The sequence below is a fragment of the Falco biarmicus genome, chromosome 10 (genome assembly GCF_023638135.1).
Source record: "Falco biarmicus isolate bFalBia1 chromosome 10, bFalBia1.pri, whole genome shotgun sequence".
Taxonomy (NCBI): Eukaryota; Metazoa; Chordata; class Aves; order Falconiformes; family Falconidae; genus Falco; species Falco biarmicus.
The window spans coordinates 11,621,799-11,641,452 of NC_079297.1; the positions used below are offsets into that span (position 1 = coordinate 11,621,799).

A 19,654-nucleotide genomic window follows, 5' to 3' on the forward strand; every position below is an offset into this window, starting at 1 on the left:
TGGCCTCTCCTGGCTTTTCAGAGGTTAAACAGCACATGGAAGAAAAAGTAAAGCAATGTAGAAGAGGCCTCCAAAATATAATTAGAAAAAAATAGAACAATATTTTGTAGGGAAGTGTGGTTAAATCAATTCACAACACATGACCTTCTTTTGCCATAACAAAACTATATGTATAACACAGTTATATATAATTAATTGTAAACTTTTTGTTACTATAACAATTTTACATCATTATTAAAAAAAAGTTGCAATGGAGAAAATTAAATTCGTAAATCAGAATTTGGGCTCATGTCATTGCTACTTATCACATCAGCAACATATAAACAGTACTTCCTACTTGCTGCAGTGGAGAGCTCTGTTTGACAGCAACTGTGTAATAAATCTCTACTTTTTTCTTTTTTCAAGTAAATTAAAATGCAGCCATAAGCATTTGTCAAAATCAGTCCTGTATCCAATGGTATTGGAGCACAGCAGCTAGAACTTCCTCACCAAAGCAATTGATTTTTCTACTTATATAAGAAATGGAAATAACTTCAAAACCATTCTTTTTTTTCAGAGATGTTTTGTCACAATATTTTTCAAAATAGCAGCAGCTCTATAACTGTGAAGCCTAACTGTAACTCTGCTGATGCTTGGAGAGCATGACTTTAACATACACAAACCCACAATCCAGCAAAGCAAGCTATAAAAACATTCAAGTCGCTGCAGTTACTCATCCTTAAAGTTAGGTAAGCACTTTCCTAGATCAAACTTCAATATAATGCTAAGTTCAGTAATTTACATGGGATCTATTTTCCCTCCACCATATTAGTTATGAGAACATTAGTGACTGCAGTGAAAAATTAGCAGAACTAAAATCAATGAGGTACTTTCACAGTTCTGTTTCAGTACTTGAATATTTTCAGTACCTGAGCAAACTACTTGCAGTTATGTCCTCATGAACCGCACTCACTGCAGTGGGTACAAACCTTAGAAATTTATGAAATCTTGTCTTTCCTAACCGGGTTTTGGAGACAGGGCATGATTAATGCTTCTGACATTTCGATTCTGTATTGCAAAGGCTTGTCGTTTGCTCAGACTGCAAAACAAGAGGAATTTAGGTTTCCACAGAGAGCCATGGTCTCGGCAAAACTTGAGAAAAAGGAACTTTTTAGCTGTTACCCCATCTTTGAGGACCATCGTGCTTTTGTTATTAGCCGGCAATATGGTCAACTAAAGTTTTCCCACAAAACTCTCAATCTTTTGAAGCTGACAAAAGGCAAAAGGCAAGGTTTGAGAAACTGACAAACATGACATCTTAATGAGGGTTTTTTTCTGTCAGAGTTGTTACTGAATAGTCCACGCCAGAAGCTGGAATTGGGGGCAGGGCTGGAGAAGAATGTGATGCAGTAGAGAAGTGTTCCTCCTTTGGATAATACAACCTGAGTGATCCTGCACCTAAGTTTTCTACTCACAAAACATATATTAGTAAATATGTCAAATTGGCACAATACATAAAAGCAATTTTGGCTGCAGCTCTTTCTGTTAGTACTGAAACATTCTTAAATAAAACATTGTGTTTTGATTTAATATACCCACAATTAAAATTTCCAATCTTTTTTCCATGTGCTATCTACAACATGTTTCCTATCTATATTACACATGCTACTGTAAGAAAAGATAGAGCCAATTCCCTTAGACCCTTACCTGTTATCACTTAATAACTGATATTATGATAGCAAACGGGGTCATATGCAGGAGTGTTTTTCTAGGCACAAGCATCAGGTATTTCATACAGTGTGAAATCCCCTTTTATCTTAAATTTTGCACTCTAGGTAGGTTTGTCTGCAAAGAGGTGTTCATAATTAAGTGGGGAAAAAGAAAATGTTAATAAAGTGGTGACGTAATTTCACCTGGAAAATCACTGGCAGTCCTGAAAGAAAAAGCCCCAAACAATTCCCAAACCTGTAGCCCTGAAGTGAGTCAAAACTTTGCGCTTTTATCGCAGGAGCAATCCTGGGTCCTGCTGGAATTACACGCAGAACGACAGGACCTGCTCACCTAAAAGCGACGAACCGAGAGCAGCACCAGCAGCACAGAGGGGCCGCGCTGGCTGCCCTTCCCGGGGGGGATGCGCTGCCGTACCCCGGCCTCCCACCTGCCGGCGTGGGGAGCGGCCGTGCCTCCCCGGGGCACGCAGGGGCTGCCCGCGGGTGGGAGCAGGAGCTGCCCGCGGGTGGGAGCCAGGCAGGGGCTGCCCGCGGGTGGGAGGCAGGCAGGGGCTGCCCGCGGGTGGGAGCAGGAGCTGCCCGCGGGTGGGAGCCAGGCAGGGGCTGCCCGCGGGTGGGAGCAGGAGCTGCCCGCGGGTGGGAGCAGGAGCTGCCCGCGGGTGGGAGCCAGGCAGGGGCTGCCCGCGGGTGGGAGCCAGGCAGGGGCTGCCCGCGGGTGGGAGCAGGAGCTGCCCGCGGGTGGGAGCCAGGCAGGGGCTGCCCGCGGGTGGAGGCAGGCAGGCAGGCAGCTGTCCGCGGGTGGGAGGTGTCTGCAGCTGGAAAACAGCAGCTCCGGTTTCTGATCGGATTTGGGGGTGGGGTGGGAGGTGTGTGTGGGAAAAGCCAAGCGATGGATCTTCCCTTCTTTTGTCAACGCTCTCCCCCTCAGGACTAAGTCTGCACTGGAGGAAATAACTGCGAGGGGGAACCACTAATCACACCTCCGCGTGGGAGCTGGCTCCGGGGAGCAGCGTGTGCCGCCAGCCCCGGGATATTCCCTGCCTCCAACCTGAACTGATTCGTCCTGGAACGGTTCAGTCGCCCCTGCAGTTCACCTTTGCCAGCAGTTAACAAGCGTTCAATTTGGTTTTAATGGAGCTGGGTTTATTGTTCCTCTTTGGACTTACAATTACGTCGACTTCAGGTAACGCGAATTTCTTTCTTTCTTTGCCACTTCCACGCATGCACACAAAGAAAGGCTGGGTTTTGGTTGGGTTTGGGTTTTTTTTCCCTTTCCCTCCTTCTTCCAAAAGGCTGTAAGCAACAGCCCACTCCGGTGCGCGGTGAGCAACTAGACGCCGGGGACCTACATCATTTGGCGTACGTGGGTTTAAAAAGAGACCCCCTCGCTAGCGGTGCAGCCCCAGGCTGCCGGGGCTGCGGGTGCCCCCCAACCGCGCCGCGGTGAATATAAACATAACGGTGCTCCGAGCAGCCCCGACCCCCCGGAGGCCGGCGCGGTTCGGGCGCCGTTCCGGAGGGCCGGGGGGCGCCGGGGAGGGGGCGCTGGGCGCTGAGCGCTGCTCTTGCCTTCCCGCGGTGCAGGGTCCGCGCTGCCCCGGCCCCGCGCCCTGCCGCTGCCGGCCGGCGGTGAGCCGCGCTGGGCGGCGCCGGGGCAGCGGGAGCGGCAGCTGAGCGAGGCGGCGGCGCTACCGGCCGGCAGGGCCAGGGCGGACGGCGGGGCGCAGCGGCACCGGGCCCGGCGCTGCACTTGCTACACCTACAAGGACAAGGAGTGCGTCTACTACTGCCACCTCGACATCATCTGGATCAACACCCCCGAGTGAGTGAGTGCGGGCGGCGCGACGCGAAATGGCGGGCCGGGCCGGGCGGCGGAGGGCGCGACCCCCGCGGGCAGGGGGAGGCGCGGGGGCCGGCGGGGCTGCGCGGCCTCTGCCACGGGCCGGTAACGGGCTGGGCTCCCGCCCGCCCCCGGGAGGCCGAGTGCGCTGCGGGCGGAGCTGGCTCCCGCCGGCGTCGGGGTGGGGGTGGGCGAGGGGCCGGCGGGTCCCGCTGCCGGGGCGGGCTGTGCCGCGGGGCCTCCCCCCCGCCACCCCGCCACCTGCCGGGGGAGCCCCGGGCACAGGCCCCGGCGCGGTGAGCTCCGGCTGGGGGGCACGGCGGGCCCCGCTGTGCGCGGCCGGGGGCTGCGGGGGCGGCCGGGCGAAGCCCCTCACGGGGGAAGCAGCCCCCTGGCAGGAGCGAGCTGTGCCCCGCAAAGCCGCGTTGGGAAGGGGAGAGCCGTGTGTGCGCAGCTGTGCTGGTCTTGGTAAAAATCCACGTGGGAAAAATACTTACGATGTTAAAAGACTAACTTTTGAAAAACTCAATAGACCAGATTTAAAATGTTACAAAAGAACATCTCTGACAATTACGCTTTATGGGAATGGCAGACATGACTTTTTGTTTCAACTCATGAGAAAAACAAATTTTGAAACCATTTCCCACGAACTAAAAATTCTGTGTTCCACGCGGGTCAGCGGGGGCGCAGCACGCGTGCAGAAAGGCAGGGTCGGTACTAGCAGTACTGAATGAAAAGAACCCACCCAGGAAGATTCCCTGCGTCCCAAAGGTTAGAGGCTGCCTTTTCCTACCCCGCAGTATATAGCCTGTCTCTCTGAGTAACTGACAGTCTCAAGGATTTGTGAAGATTTACGTAGGCTAGTAGGTTTCAGTCCCGCAGCAGCCACAGCAATCGCTTCTTGAAAAATAATCAGATCAGGTGAATCTAAACCCAGATTTCTTTTGATGAACTTCAAGAATGAATGATCTGACTGCGTGGATGTGAACTACACACACCAAGTACTCCGCTGACTGCAGTTACGAACAGTTGTACTAACTTGGATCTGCCTTTGAATCAATTGCAAAGCTTTTAAGCAGATTAAAATAACAAAAGGAATATAAAAATTGAAAGTAGCAGTAAAATAAGTTATGTCAGATGGGGTTTAGGGTGCTTAATTTGTAAATTCATGTGTGTGTCCTGGCTAGAGGCCATGTCTGATGACGAGTCTTTTGAACTTCTACCAACCCGTAAGTATCATGTATTCACACAAGGCATTCAGTTCCTTGGGTTCCATACCTGTGCTAATCCACCACAGGATTACTTAGAATTATTTTAGCTAAATATTTATGACTCTATTTATGTCAGAGCTTCATCAGTGAAAATGAAGGAATGACATTCCTTTGCCCCTACACACTGAATAAATAGAATTCTGCTAATTTTAAACACACACCCACTTCTTTTTTTTTTTTTTTTCTTTAAGGATATCCTGTTTTAAGTCTACAGGAATTATAACTTTCATTCCAATGGCAAAAATATTTGGTGTGCGTTAATAGTGTGGAGTAAATTCAGTGATGTGGAGAATTTTTGTCCTACATGAATGTTTTGTGCAAGCATCACCAATGAAAGAATAAAAACCCAGAGAACAGAGAGAGATGTAACTTTCTCATGATGCATATTGCGTTGGGGCCATAAGTCTCTGCTTTCTTAACAGAAGTCAGTTGTACATAACAGCAAATCTCAGGTATGTGAAGTCTGCCTCCATGGTCTAGTGTATAGATTAGCCTGGAACCATTCGACCTGAGGTCTAGGAAAGTGTGACTGGACATTTCTGTACAAGCTATAGAATGAATATATTCAATTTGAATATTAAATACTCGCATAGAACAATACATTTTAGCTACTGTGATCCAAATACATGAACCTGTATAACCTAATAACACTGCTGGAACTAGGTTAATCGGGATGCTGAGGGCCCTCTGGGGTTGATAAATAGTGAGTGGATAACAGTGGACGTTAGGGGAATTAGTCCAGTAGGAACTGAATTTTCTGGAATCTGTAAGTGCTCATTAGAACTGGAGAAAGGAGGTCCTCTCAAAATTGGCTGGCTGCAGTGCCTAGAGCGTGGTGCCCTTTGGCTGGAAGAGCCTGGTGTCTGAAAGGGGCTGTTTGCTGTCCTGCTCCTCTCGCTGTTCCTTGAGGCTTACCTGGTCTGAGCTAGAAAGGTGAGCAATGAAAGGAAAAGCTCTGTTTACAGGTGAGGTAGATGTACAGATCTTTCTCTAAGCTGAAAGAGCGCAGTCTCGATTTTCAAAATTCCTTGGACTCTTTCTAGGAATGTCTCTGTATATGAGGGCAGAGGTAGTCGCTGAAATAAGTATGCATGGAGATATTACACATTTTGGACCATGTTCAGTGCAACAGAAGCTGGATTTAAGATTTCATGTCGCATGGCTGTAATTCTGGCCTGGTGTCCTGCCTGGAACGGTATCTCAGTCAGTCAAAAGGTGCTTCTGGATGTGAATGAGAGAACTCAGGCTTGCTTGTGCAATCTAATATCCCATGCACGTTATGCTGCTTCTTTTTAAATGGAAGTAACCACTGGATCTGTACAGACTGGTGGTTTGTAAATGGGGCTTTTATGTTGCTGTTGTATGCATGTTGTTGAAAGTTTTTCTATTTACTAAAAATCTGGCTCAAATGCAACTTTGAGGACCATACGCACAATGGGAGGCCAGAAAGATGGTGTTAAAGACTGGAGAAGTTTTCCTGACATCCGTTGATTCTGCTATTTTTCTTGCTTATTTACTTATCTTTTTTTTGGTTTTATTTCCTACATCAAACACTACAGTTGCTTTTTATTATTTTTTTCTTTCTTATTTCCCCTGACTTACGTCCTTTACATTATCATTTCTTATTCCCATCACAAATTCCTTAATATTTTCTCTTTCCAGGTTACTCTCTCCTCGATACTTCAAAGACAAACTTTACTTCCTCCTCTGGTTTCTTCCCCCTGCTCTTCCCAACAGAAGAAGCTGTTAAGCATTGTTGTAATACATTCAAAACAAATTTTGGTCATGGCCTCTTCTGGAAAACCAGATGAAGTTTTTATTGAAACTGTTGGAGGCAGAGCGATGATAGAGGGTCTGTTCCTACCATGCTGAGAAACCACTTAGATCAGCAGGGTGACAGTTGTAGAAAAGCACAAAATAACAGGATATGCAGCCTCTGATTCTTTGCAGCTATTACCAATTAAATGAGAAATTACCTCTGCACAAATGTTTGAGTATTGCTTTATACTTGTTCATGAACCACTGCTGTTAGTCCAAACTAGTAAGCACACCAGTGTTGTTTTGACATAGTGAATCTTTTATCCTGGGAACAGTGGGACCCTTAAGTGGAAAACAAGACCTAAAGAAAGTCAAGTCAGTCAGGATAGAATAATGCAATTATATGATGTAGGCAAAGGTTGCGTAACAAAGGTAATTAAAAGCTGGTAAATTATTCTCACTGATAAGATTGATTACTTAGGAATTAGTTTGCAATGTATCTTTTTTGTCAAGTGATTCATTATGCTTATCTTGATCTATAGCTACAGACATATCTTAAAGAAGAAAGAATTAATTCTTTTAAACAGTACCCACTGGTGTAGTACAGCCACAACTTGATGCTTAATTATGTAAGTTAAGGGAGAAAATACAGGCAAGACTTCTTTTAGATAGGCACTTCTTCAAAGAATATTTCAATATGAACTGAACTTGTGCTTCGACAGCAAAATAATGGTTCAATTAATAATAATGTTGCTGTGTGAAGCATTAGAGATGCTGGGAATGATTAGTGAAAGATTAAAAGGTGACAACTATAAGAAAGTCATACTGTCATGAGGACACAGTACCAGATACTCAAGTGGACTCAATTCTGAAATAAAATTGTAATGAGAATTTATGGCAATAATCCAGACACTTTCAAAAGAGTTAGTATAAATCCACACTGGTAAAGTTATTTCCTCAAACTAAGCACTAGAAATAATAATTTCTTGAAGTGTCTAAATCAAAAAAACCCTATTTTTTTGTAGATGACATGTCTTATTTCAGTATTTGCTGTTACGCTCAAAAGATGAGTTACTGAATGAGATTCTGCGACCGTGATATAGAGAACAGCTTACATGATGATCTAAGAGTTCTGTCTGCCAATTACATCAATTTCTGAATCGGGAGAACTGGGTGGACAAAGTGAAAGGAAGAACTGGATCTAACTTTGTGTTTGCTGCTCTGATCCTCTGTATTTACGTTCTGTTTCCCCCGTGGAAGAGCATGCACTGACTTGCATTCTGTTGCTTTGCTCTGTGGGATGTACTGATGGATGTATGGTGACTGTTTCACGGTGTGTGCTCACATGGTGACACCACAAGGATGTGATATTTTGTCACTTCAATAGAGAAGAAATTTGTTTCTGTAACACACCAAGTCAGATATTCCTTAGCACTAGGTTGTCTCCAGATAGTTCCCCTGTGCGAATCTGTTTTCCTGACCTAATGTGACCAGCCATTAGGGTGAGAAAGGCTTTTCATACACTTCCATTTTTTTGGTCTTCCCTGAAAGCGATGACAAATGGGTTTCTTAGGGGTCCAGGAATTGTCAAGCTGAACAGACAACAGCAGCTGATTCCACGTGTTGTCAGCTCTCTAACAGTTGTAAGTTAATGATCTTTGCTCATTACTGGCTAAGGTTACCATCAGAAAGTCATTTTAGAATGGAAAAAATTTGTACCCTATCATCACTTCACTCATAGCTTTGGTCATATAAAGAGAGGAAGTGATGGCTTGGGGGGGTTGTTACAAAAGAGAAGACTTAAGACAACCAACTGGATACTCTTGTTCTAACTGTATGCTCTGCTGGCTGATTTTGCCTTCGTAACATCTTCGTTGAATGGAAGCCCACATAACAATTTTACATGCTTTTCATCCTTATGGATATTAAGTTGTATTATAAAGTATTAAAATTACTCCACTTTTTGAGAATTATTTTCATAATTAGGTAAGTTCAGATGATGTCCTGTATATTACTGGAAATAAAAGTACACAGCTAAAGATCTCTTGCTCAGCAGAACAACTAAGCATGTGCTTAGAATTTTAACAGATTGGACTGAAAATACCTGCTAGCCAAAGGCAAGATGATAAAACAGTGGCTGCGAGCCAGGCAGTTCAAATAAGGAAGCTGATCTGTTGGTTAAACACTGCATATGGTTAACCATCAGAATCGAGTGCCAAAAGTGAAGTGATGAATATCCTGTTGAGTTGCTTTTATTTTTCTAAATGAAGTTTGCCCTGCATTTTGCAGACTTTACTATCTACATGTTCACCGAAATCTATTTGGCTTGTATACATGGATGCTACCAAGATTAGACTACTTATATACGCCGTATGTCCTGATGTATTCTGAATGTTGAAGATAAAAAGAAAAATCTTAACAAGCTAGTAACTGAAATAACTCAAGCTATGGAACCTGTGGTCATACTGATAGGAAAAAATACCAAGCATAAAGCAGATAAAAGAAATTGATGGAGATAAGGAAGAGTAACTTCCTGGTTTTTTTTTTTAGTTACAAATTTTTGTGCAAATTGAAATGACAGGGTAAATAGCTCTAATCCTAAAAACTGGAGGATCTTTGGTGTTAAAAAGCTGCACAGATCCTCACATCAAATGGAGAGTGTTTCAGATGGATTTACTGAATGTACTAACAGGCTTCTGCTGTTACTGTTATGTTTTATCATGGACAAACTGACTGGATTTTTAGGCTTGTTATTCAAACATAGTTAATTCTTGTTGCATGTTTAAGTCGTGTGTTGACTTCACACTTTCAGTGCCTTACTGTCTGAAACGTGCACAGCTTGCATGTCCTCCACAGTCTAAAAGCAGAGTATATCCTCGCAGTCTTCCTGTAAAGCTTATTTACAGTACACACAATATTGATGTTTTAGCAGCAGTATCCTCTGAGAGACTTGAAATGACTTGGCTCTGCAGGCTAAAATCCCATGTCACTGCAGGAGCTGGCCCCACAGAAGATGGGGTCAGGGATGAGGCACTAATAGCTCGTGTCTGAAACTTCGCTACTGCTGCTCATGTTGATCTCATTCTAAGAATAAATAGTCTTGTGGGCTGTCAAACCACAGTCACTTTCATCTGTCTTGAGTTTTAACACCATGCGTTTATTTTCCCCTAGGTTTTTGTTTTATTTGTTTTAAAACCAGCAGTGGGTTTTGAACTATATACACTGTGGAGAGTGGTAGAAATAGGGGTTGGAGCGTGTGTTCTTTGTGCGCGCCGGTATGGTGGCTTCAAAAGCTAGCAATAAGTACTCCGAATTTTAGTTTGAAAAAGCTACCATTTGAGACATAAATATGGATGAAAGTAATCAAATTTCCAGCTGCTCTGCCTTTTGGGATTTACCTCAGTGTATTTGTCTTAGAACCAGCCCACTTAGTAATAATACTCCAGCCAGTCAGAGGAAGGAAAAAGAATAATGGGAGTCTGGGCCTCACGAACAGAAAATGCTGCACTGGATTTTATTTATTTAAACCAAGAATCATATATCTTGCCACAAAACTGGGAGCAGATTGGGATTGGTATGAGGTACTGAAGGATTTTAGCAGTGTTGTTTCAAGAGAGGTATTTTTGTGAAACTGACTGAGTTTATTAGGTCAGGTGAGCTCTACCCAGCCTCTCTGAGTATTTGGGGTGTTAATGGAAAAATACCCACCCCCACCCTCCATGCTTCCTTCAGATTGCTTACCTCAAGAAATGTATCCCAGCTTTTCACTCAGCTCGGATATTTTTCTGTTCATGTTTGAAGAAGAAAACATCTAACACTGTTTTGACAGCTACAGGAGGAGGAGGACTAGTGGTAAACCCCCTTCATATTCGCTCACAGTCCTGTACTTGGGTACCATAAAGTCCCAGCAGGAGGGAAATCAAAGAACTCATGTGATCAGTGAAACTGGATGATGAAGGCGATGTGTGCAATCCTTGGCTCATTACCTGAATTAGGTATAACTAAGAAACTACAACTAATTTGGGTCCTCACAAATTAACAAGTATTAATTGAAGAATAAGACTGGGAAAAAAATTGAAGGTTAAACCAAATAAGCAAGGTCATGGAGGTGCATCTTTTTTGGATAACATTAGCCTAATTAGGTATCTAGGAATACTGACTACTACTAAATTGAGGATGTGCAAATGAAGGTGTGGCTATAAAGAATAAAAGTTTGTTTCCTCTGAAATGATTTTAACTGCAAAAAGCTACTCAAAACGAGTAGCGCTTCTGTGAATGGAGCACGTGGTTAGAATGGCAGAAGACCAGCAAGTCAAGCACTTTGAGGAAGATGTTTTACTTAAATGAGGAGGAAAAGGAAGGGGTGATACGAGAGGTACACCTATTGTGAACTTCTCTGTTAGAAAACACGCCTGTTACAGAAAGAGTTGTAGCCAGCTTTCAGAGCAGCCAACGATCTCTTCATCTACAGCTACACAATGTTACTGCAGGAGCTTTGTATGAAATATCTGTTATTTGCCCCAAGCATCCTTCATTCTAGAGACATGTTGTTTCACTTGGAGGTTGTTAAATTTTGCTACTTCTCCACATTTTTTTTTCCTCAGTGGTCCTTACAGGGATCTCATACATTTTAAGATTGTCTGAAAACACTGGAGACTGTTAGGAGCCTTGCTGGCCTGGATGCATGCCAGAAAATATATTGCTGAATACTGAAATCACAGCATCTAAGATGATTGCTGCAACCCCCTCATCCCTTTGTTTTGCCTGAAACTCTCAAGTGCCCTGGAGCTATCTGCTGTGTGTAAGTGGCTGGGAAAGTAGAAAATAATAGCTGCTCACAGGTCAATTATAACATAGCCTGAGAAACTCAGCCACATGTTATAAAAATTAAAATAAACCAATTGGATTTATCTGCCTGAATTCTGAACACTCACTATAGTATAAATGATTGACAGCAGGACTTAGGCAAATCATACTTCCCTTGAAGTATGATTCTTCCACACAGACATGCAGGTAGTAGTCGTTCAATGAGCAGGTTATTTTTCTGTGGGAAATTTCCACTGATACCACTGGTTCAGAATAACTGTTTCACTACTGCTCAGTACTACTTGTCTTTTTCAACAAACAAATGCCTGTTTCTGTTAATGTAATGGCAAAAACTTGCTTCAAGAGCTAGCTGACTTTCAGGGGAGAGCTTTTATGACTGTGTTCTGTGGACACAAAGTACAGAAATAATCTCGGTTATTTCAGCATCTGAGTGTCCAGTCTGCAAATCTATACTTTCGTTCTTTTAAATTTCTAGGAGAAATACTAGCTGACCTAAAGATTGCTGTGTATTCCTTTTCATTGCAGAAATCAAAAGTATGTTTCAAATGAAAAAGGCACCCTGTGCTTTCTTTGATCAGCTTCGCGCTGCTCTATATTATGCATGGACTTATCTTTAGTTAACAGCTCTGTGGCACTGACTAATTGTAATTTCATCATATGGAATAATTCCAGGTACTGGAGAGTTGTGTTAGCATCTTCTTTTTTTTGCATACAGAATAAAGAAAAAACAGCTTATACTAAAGAAGAAGTTATTTCCTTAAACTCAGGCCTTCTGTAATTTAGAAGGTGCTTTAAAACTGAGCATGCAGGCTTCTATGCACCCACTTGCTGGCTGCAGCAATCATACTGGTAACTGAACTCCACAACAGAGGGTCACTTCCACGTAAATTCCAGGTTGTATGTTGGCACACAGATACCAGTTCAAAGTAGTACCTTGGAAAGGCTGATCCAGAATTGCTTAGGTTTGCTTGTTCCCCAGTTTGTAGAGAGGAAAGGCATAAAGGACACCCAGTACATGGTAGCTCTTAAACATGTGGAAACCTGATTCACTGTTTCAGGAGAATTTTGTTCTCCTAAAGGAAGAAACTATGCATACTGAGTTTGAGGTCAGAAACTAAAATTTCCTTTGAATTGTAAATGTTAAAAAAAAATTACAAATCTATGGATTTTGTGTAGAAATTTCCAAAACGTTTGTAAATGGCTCTTAGACAGTACTTTGGCCAGGGACCCGGTCATAACTGCAAGGAGCAGAGTGTAAGGGAGCTGGTTGTTCAGGATCCCTAGAAGCCTAGCAGATGGCTAGCCGACAAATCTGCCTCTGCCTAGGTCAGCTGCTGCACATCTTTACTGTGGAGACACAAACTGCCATGCATATACTAAAGTCAGCAAGCTTTCACTAAAGAAAACGGATGCCTCACCTGAAATGCAAAGCAAAGAGACTTCTTAGCAACACAAATCCTTGGTGACAATTGCATCTTGACAATAATTCCCATTCAGTGTGTAGAAATTGTGACTCTGCGCACCTCGTTTTGAACCTGAGTATTGCAGCACCATTTGTTAATCACATGCAACAATCTAAGATTAAGCATGCTGCTAGGCAAATGCTTCTGATACTTGTTCAACTGAATCTCTTCAGCATTTCCTCTCACTTCTGAAGTGCTGAGAAAGAGGCATGAACTAACTTGAAATACTATCATTTTCTGGAGTGATAACCATACACACTACCATTTGCTTAAATGTGATTTATGAGTTGCATCAGAGTAACTGACAGGCAAGAAAACATGTGCTATATTTTTTAGCTTTTTCTGAATACTGTTGGAAAGACACTGGGTTGCTATTGAACTTTATCTGGGGTTTGGATTTTTGGATTAGAAATCAAACTCAGGCATATTGGGATACCTAGTTACACTTTTACATACATCAGTGTATGTAAAAATTTTTGCTTGAGTGTTCTAGTTAAAATTCTTACACTTGAAAATATCGTTGGATCGGCATATATTTCTGGACCACTGATAATGAAGGGATCTTGAAAACATTTTCCAAGCTATGAAGCATACTTTCGTAAATATTGTAAGTTTCATAGAATGTAAGGCACTTCATTAGAACGATCAGGAACAGGATCTAAAACATCAGCCTCCTCCCTTGCTTAGGGCTGTGATGCGTGGTTCTTACCCCTTGTAATTATACTATATTCTCCACCCCTGCCTGTTTGCTGGAATTTACTGTCTCTTAAGAAAGGCAGCAGACTGGTAATGGGCCCATTCCTCAATCACTGTTGTTCACACACTGATGTGTTAAGACAAAATTGATGATGATTGTAGTCGGTCCATTAATTTTCAAACTGCAGCAATAAGGAATAAAACATGTGCCTTTCTTCCTCTCTGGCTATTCAGGCAGAGGCTCTGACACAGGGCAAACTGCAGCAGAGATTCTGATTTAGAGAGTAAGAAAAAACCAGTATCATGTTTTGGAAAAGTGACTTTTTAACAAGGAAACACTAAATAACGAGAATAACATACTACAGTATTATATGTCTTGTTAGCACAATATGGGATGGATGACATCTGCAAAAGCTTCATTTATCCCCTGGCAAGCTATCTGCCATGAAATAGGGGTTTCAAGTTTGGCTAGACCAAGCAAAAATCATCTTTTCATTTTAGCCTAAATCTGAGCGGGAAGTTTTCTACCAGGCAGTTTTCACAGAGGGTTCACCACTCTTTTAAAAATACAGGAACTTCCTCCTGGTTCCTGACTTAAAATATTAGCCATTACTTCATGAAAAACTTGAATGTATTAAAAACATGATCATGCAGGAGCTATTTATGTCAGAAGTTACCTATGTTAGCCATTTAGCATTCATTATTCTAAAGCAGATGGCAGGATAGAGTTTTTAATACTCTTCAGTTATGAAATGGGACTCAGTCCTAATCCTGAAGACAACAAAAAGCTTTTTAAATGACTGCGAAGGGGTGCCAAAATCAAGTCCTAAAAATATTTTAAGACTAACATGCATATTTCTTGGTCTCTCCCAGCGTCTAGACATAGCCGTAGAACGAAGGAGGCAGAGAAAATATGCAACAGTTTTTGCATATAGGTGAGGCAGATCAGCATCTGCTGGAGAAGGACCATCTCATGGTCTCAGACACTTGTGATTTTCTATCTTTCAGCATGATTTTATGATAAATCTATCTATGATTGGTCTGATTCAGGCTGTGAAAGATGAGATGCTGTTACAAGCTCACATGTACTGTAAGTGCAAAGGTTTGAGGAAGTGATTTGCATCAACCATACTGATGTTACATGAAAAATTATTGCAGAGTTTATGAAAGCAATGTTTCTGAACATTTCAGCCCACCATGTGTGTGTGAAAACAGAAAATTTGCAGCTTTCCAATTAATAGTCTAATGATGTTTTTATGAAAACAAATGAGATAAGTACAACTATTGAAGTTAGGGTTCCAGACTGATTATTCAGGCTTTGTTCTGTAACCTTTCTAGATATATTCTTACTTTCCCTCCCTTGCCTTCCACCACCGCTCCCCCCCTTCCTTCTTGCTTTTGAACATGAGATGCTCTTCAGATTTTTAGTGTTTGTGGATTTGTGGGTTGCATAGCCCATCCCTCAGGTACACAGGAACTTTTATGGGTCTCCAGAAGTTCCATGTGATGTACACCTGCTATCAATTGAGATTCTTTAACAACTTGTAGGAGAATAATTTATGACATCAGTCTAAACTGTCCAACGCTTTTTTTGGATGTTAGCAGGCAGCGATGAAGCACGTCCTTTTCTGCTAATAACATTGACTATAACCCATTAAAGAACAAAGCATGCCAGACTGCAGGGAGGTAAAGAGAACTACCTCTTGCTATTTCTTGGTGTGCTGTGCGGTACAGAGTATAATCTCTTGTAGAAAAGTACTAGTAGATATGTATGAGGAAGATTATCTGTCTGTTTCTCACATTTATAACTCCGTGGGTCATGCTCCAAACATGATGCAATAAACAAATCATGTTGACAGTTTTCTCAGTGATAAAATTGATGGCAAATCGGGCTCTGAATCATGAATATGATGACAACAACATGATGTTACTTATCTGGTGGAAATCAGCACAGCTTGTTTGTCGCTTCATATCAGCTATGGCACTGAACATAAATTTTGTGCATTTGTGGGGGGTAACCAACAAAATAAAGGAATAAGCAGTAAAATAAGCAATACCCTGGGGATGTATTTATATGAGCTCTTAGGTAATCAGAGTTTTTTTAAGATAGCTAATGTAGTTGCCAATTAATTCTGCCTGTTGAGCTGAGTGTCTGCTACTTCATATAACTGTGTGGAAGGCTGAGTTGATTGAGCAGGAGTTGTGATCTGTTATAGGCAGAACTTCTTATGTAAGCATAGGGTTTGATTTTTGTACCGCTATTTATTGCTTTGCATCAGTAGATCTATTTTCTAAACGAAAAGATAGGGAATTTCATTTTAATTGGTTCCTAAAATATACAGTATTTGTGGTTCTCACAACAGGAGAACTGTGCCATATGGGCTGTCTAACTACAGAGGCAGTTTCAGAGGCAAAAGGTCTACAGGCCAGTTCCAGAGTGCTCTCCAGCCGTCATTTCGGTGTTCTTGTTTGGACTCCTATGACAACCAGTGCATGCAGTTTTGCAGAAGAATGCAAGACAGAAGAAGGTGAGTCTCTTTTCTTAACACTGCAAACTATCTATATGATTTGACTGTTTCATGGAGATAAATTAATCAATTTGCATGTATCAAATGGAAGCAATTAACAAATACATTGATTTTAAATAAAATTCTCATCTGCAGTTGTGGTAGGTTAACCCTGGCCAGCAGCCAAGCACTTACACTGCCGCTTGTTCACTTCCCCCTTAAGTGGGATGGGGGAGTGAACATGAAGAACAAAAGTGAGAAAACTCATGTCACAATAAAGAGAGTTTAATAGGTGAAGGGAAGAGGCCAGACCCAGTACAGTACTGCTCTGAATTTTCTTTTTGCTGTTTCTTTTTATGATGTGGTATTTTTGAAACAGCAGATCTCCTGTCCCGTTAGGGACACGCTTAATGCTGCACTATTTTAGAGTGTTGTAAGTTTTATCTAGTCTGATGAAGAGTATGACATTGTCATTTGATGAATGGCTTTGTAAAGGTAATTGATGAGAATGCAGTGACAAACAGAAAATCTCTCTTCCCCAGAAGTCATGGATCAATGAAAAAGACAGAGGAGAAAGACCAGTGCAGGGAAGAAGAACACACTTTCATTCAGTAGCACAGAGCTCAGAGGATTCTCAACAGTCAGGTATGCTAGAGGTGTTCAACGTTAAAAAGAAGAAATACTAATTTTCCACACATTTTCTTTGTATTTGCAGAACTCTTAAATCCTTTCAACTGACTACTACCGCTTCTTGCTAAATAAGGGCAGAATTTGGCCCATGAGTTGTTTGGGTTTTTAAAATGTATTTTTTAAAATAACCTCTAGTATACAGAGAGCTACTACAACTTTTCTCATGCTGATACAGCTTCTTCAGAAACTGGATTCTTTGGCTAGAGGCCAATACATATTTTGGCAACAGTGGGCCCCCCCCTCCTTTTTTTTTTAGGGCAAGGTCTGTTCCTGTCTATCATCTTTTTGCTCATTTAGCACTGCAACAACTTAAGCTACATGTCCCAGTGCAGTGCTTTAGTAAAACTTAAATTGTCAAGGTAAAGAAACAGAACAAACTTTGTGGGAAAAGTATTTGGAGGGAAAATAAACCTACTTTAAATGTTGGATACAAAGAGGTTATTGTGACCTAGTAGCCAGTTTCAAAAAGTTGCAGTTCCAAATCTACCCTTAATACTATTGCTACAAGGAAATGCAAAATGATGTCAAGATAAGCACACAGTTGTTTTCTGGGTAAAAGCAGCTGCCACTGGATGTGTTTAAAATAAATAATAATAAAAAAAATCACACCATTACCCAAATTTTTTTGCTATGAAGGGAAGCACTTGGATTAGAAGTCCCCAGACTGAATTTATTGCTGTGATTATTTGATCAGAGCTAATTAGACAACCGGGTAGCTTTCACTCTATGTACGCATATTAAAGGAGGTGAACCATAGTTCTATCAGGAAATAGAGATTTAGGTCTGAATAATTAAGATGTTTGGTTTGTTTGTTTTTCTTTTGGTTTTTTAAAGCTTTAACATTTATTTGCTGAAGCTCAGAAGCAAGAACTTAAACTACAACTCTCCCTTGAGATGGACAAACTTGATGCTTCAGTCTGATGCCAGTGGAGATTTCAGCAGTATGCAAGACTTTCATTTCAACAATGCCACTTTGAGGGCATGTGAACCTGTACGAAGAAGCTTTCTCCCATGCTCCACTCGCGAGAGTCTCACTAGGATAATGTTTATCATGTAACCTGGCAGCGAGTGTATCACTATTGAAGAAGAATTCAAAGGTAGATCCAAACTTCAGCAACACAGAGTTTCAGCAAACATTTTTCTATACGATTTTAAAAAGTACAATAGAGAAACATACTGTTCCACTTACTGCTTGCTGTATGTCTGAAGAATCCATCCACAGCTTTATGCAGGCAACTGTAATTGGAGAACGTGATGAGTTAGAGAGAGATTGCCTATACATGAGTTCTCATAAAGAATAAACAGATACAAAATATTTCTCTTGTTAATGTATGCAAGCCTGAATCATCATATTGTAACTTTGTGGCAGATGTTTAAATGGCAGTATCTATGCAGAATAAATATGAATGGCTAATATAAATACTATTATTAACTATAGCAAGTTGAGTATACATTGAGTATTCAATAGATTACCTAATTTAGGCACAAATTATTCCTGCACTTCAAAGTTCCATTCAAAAACATTCACAGTGATTATTTAAGGATGCACTGTAGTTGATGAACTATTCATCCCAAAGAATTCCCTAAAGATGAAAGGGTAGGACTGTGGAACTTCATACAGTCAGAGTAACTTACTGTACTAGACCATTTGCTATTCTAAGGTCCTACATACGTTATCATCCACATACATTTGTCTTTGATAGTACTAGAAATCATATTTTTATCTCTTCATTGAAACATCACTGAATAACATGGAAACTTGGCAATAAGCATTATATGTAACCCTGGACATTTTTCAGTGTAAATGACTTCTTCAGAAATTATGGACTTTCTTTTGATAGGAGGGTGCAAGAGTAAGCTAGGAAAAAAAGAGTAACTTTTGGAAATCCTGTTCTATATTATTTAAAAAGAGAGGAAATCCCTTACTTGTGACATTATAGATATTTTTTTGGTTTGACTGAACTTGATGCAGACTTTCCCCAGGGCACGTAGATTAAACTATAACCTGGTGACATGAAATTATATTTTGTCAGGAGAAAGATGGATACCAAAAGAAAAATGAAAAGAAATTAACAGTAAAAATGGTTATATAGGCTTAAAATGGTGGTAGTAAACTTTGTTTGAAACAAAAAAGGGAGGTCTTTGCCAAAATATATATGATATATTTTATATATATGTGGATATATTTCATAAATAAATTATTATAGTTATAAAATTAAATATATCTTTCAGTTACTGCATTTGTATCAGTTTCTTAATTGCTGATCAGCTGATTTTGTACATTTATAGAAAATAGGTTATTTATTGTATAAGAACACTTCACATGCTATTTTCCCATAATTTTTAAAGACACTATTGTTTTGGGTTTTAAAAAAATCAATCAAGCTTTGTTATGATGAATGCTTAATCATTTATAACCACCAACTAGAACTTTTTATCCCCCCAAACGCATATGCCCAGGTCATACAAAAACTTGCCTTCAAGAGGTTACAGTTCTGACAGTTTGAGAATTGAGTATGAAAACATAAGAAACATTTCTTTGATATGCTTAAAAAGTTACATTAGAATTTTGTGTCCCTTTTGGTATAAATGTAATCTGCATCTGGCCTGATTTGTATCTCCGGACAAGGAGGTGATGGCCATTTGGACTGTGAGTTCTTCTCCTGAACAGTGTTTACCTACCTCAGTTTCAGTCGGTATTTTTTATTTTATTTTTTTTTCCCTGGAATTACAAACACGTCTCGGTGCTAACAAGACTGTCAGTGCCTTAACTGATAGAATTCAGCTTTCAGATGAACTGCTTAGCCTGTGTTTGGATTTCTACCGTCTTCCCCTCTGTGAGTTTGAAGAAGGATTCACACCTTCCCCACTCCCACATGCTTTCACTTTATTT

At 41.2% G+C, this 19,654-nt stretch overlaps 1 protein-coding gene across 2 annotated transcripts; it reads left to right on the top strand.

Moving 5' to 3' along the window:
* Positions 1-2,561: 2,561 nt before the first annotated feature.
* Positions 2,562-19,306, top strand: EDN3 (endothelin 3). 2 transcript variants are annotated; one of them, XM_056355039.1, is made up of 5 exons: positions 2,562-2,892; positions 3,294-3,531; positions 15,928-16,092; positions 16,617-16,716; positions 17,596-19,306. In XM_056355039.1, the coding sequence occupies exons 1-4, from the start codon at positions 2,841-2,843 to the stop codon at positions 16,684-16,686; spliced, it is 525 nt and encodes a 174-aa protein (XP_056211014.1). In that variant the 5' UTR covers positions 2,562-2,840; the 3' UTR covers positions 16,687-16,716; positions 17,596-19,306. The 2 variants fall into 2 exon arrangements, with proteins under 2 accessions (XP_056211014.1, XP_056211013.1); XM_056355038.1 differs by having other exon boundaries at positions 2,564-2,892; positions 16,614-16,716.
* Positions 19,307-19,654: the final 348 nt, after the last annotated feature.

Bases quoted from the DNA above. Each gene is read 5' to 3' on its own strand.
- EDN3 (XM_056355038.1), top strand. From the start codon at position 2,841: ATGGAGCTGGGTTTATTGTTCCTCTTTGGACTTACAATTACGTCGACT. The intron at 2,893-3,293 runs GTAACGCGAATT...CCCGCGGTGCAG, and splicing joins TACAATTACGTCGACTTCAG to GGTCCGCGCTGCCCCGGCCC. The intron at 3,532-15,927 runs GTGAGTGAGTGC...TTCTCACAACAG, and splicing joins ATCTGGATCAACACCCCCGA to GAGAACTGTGCCATATGGGC.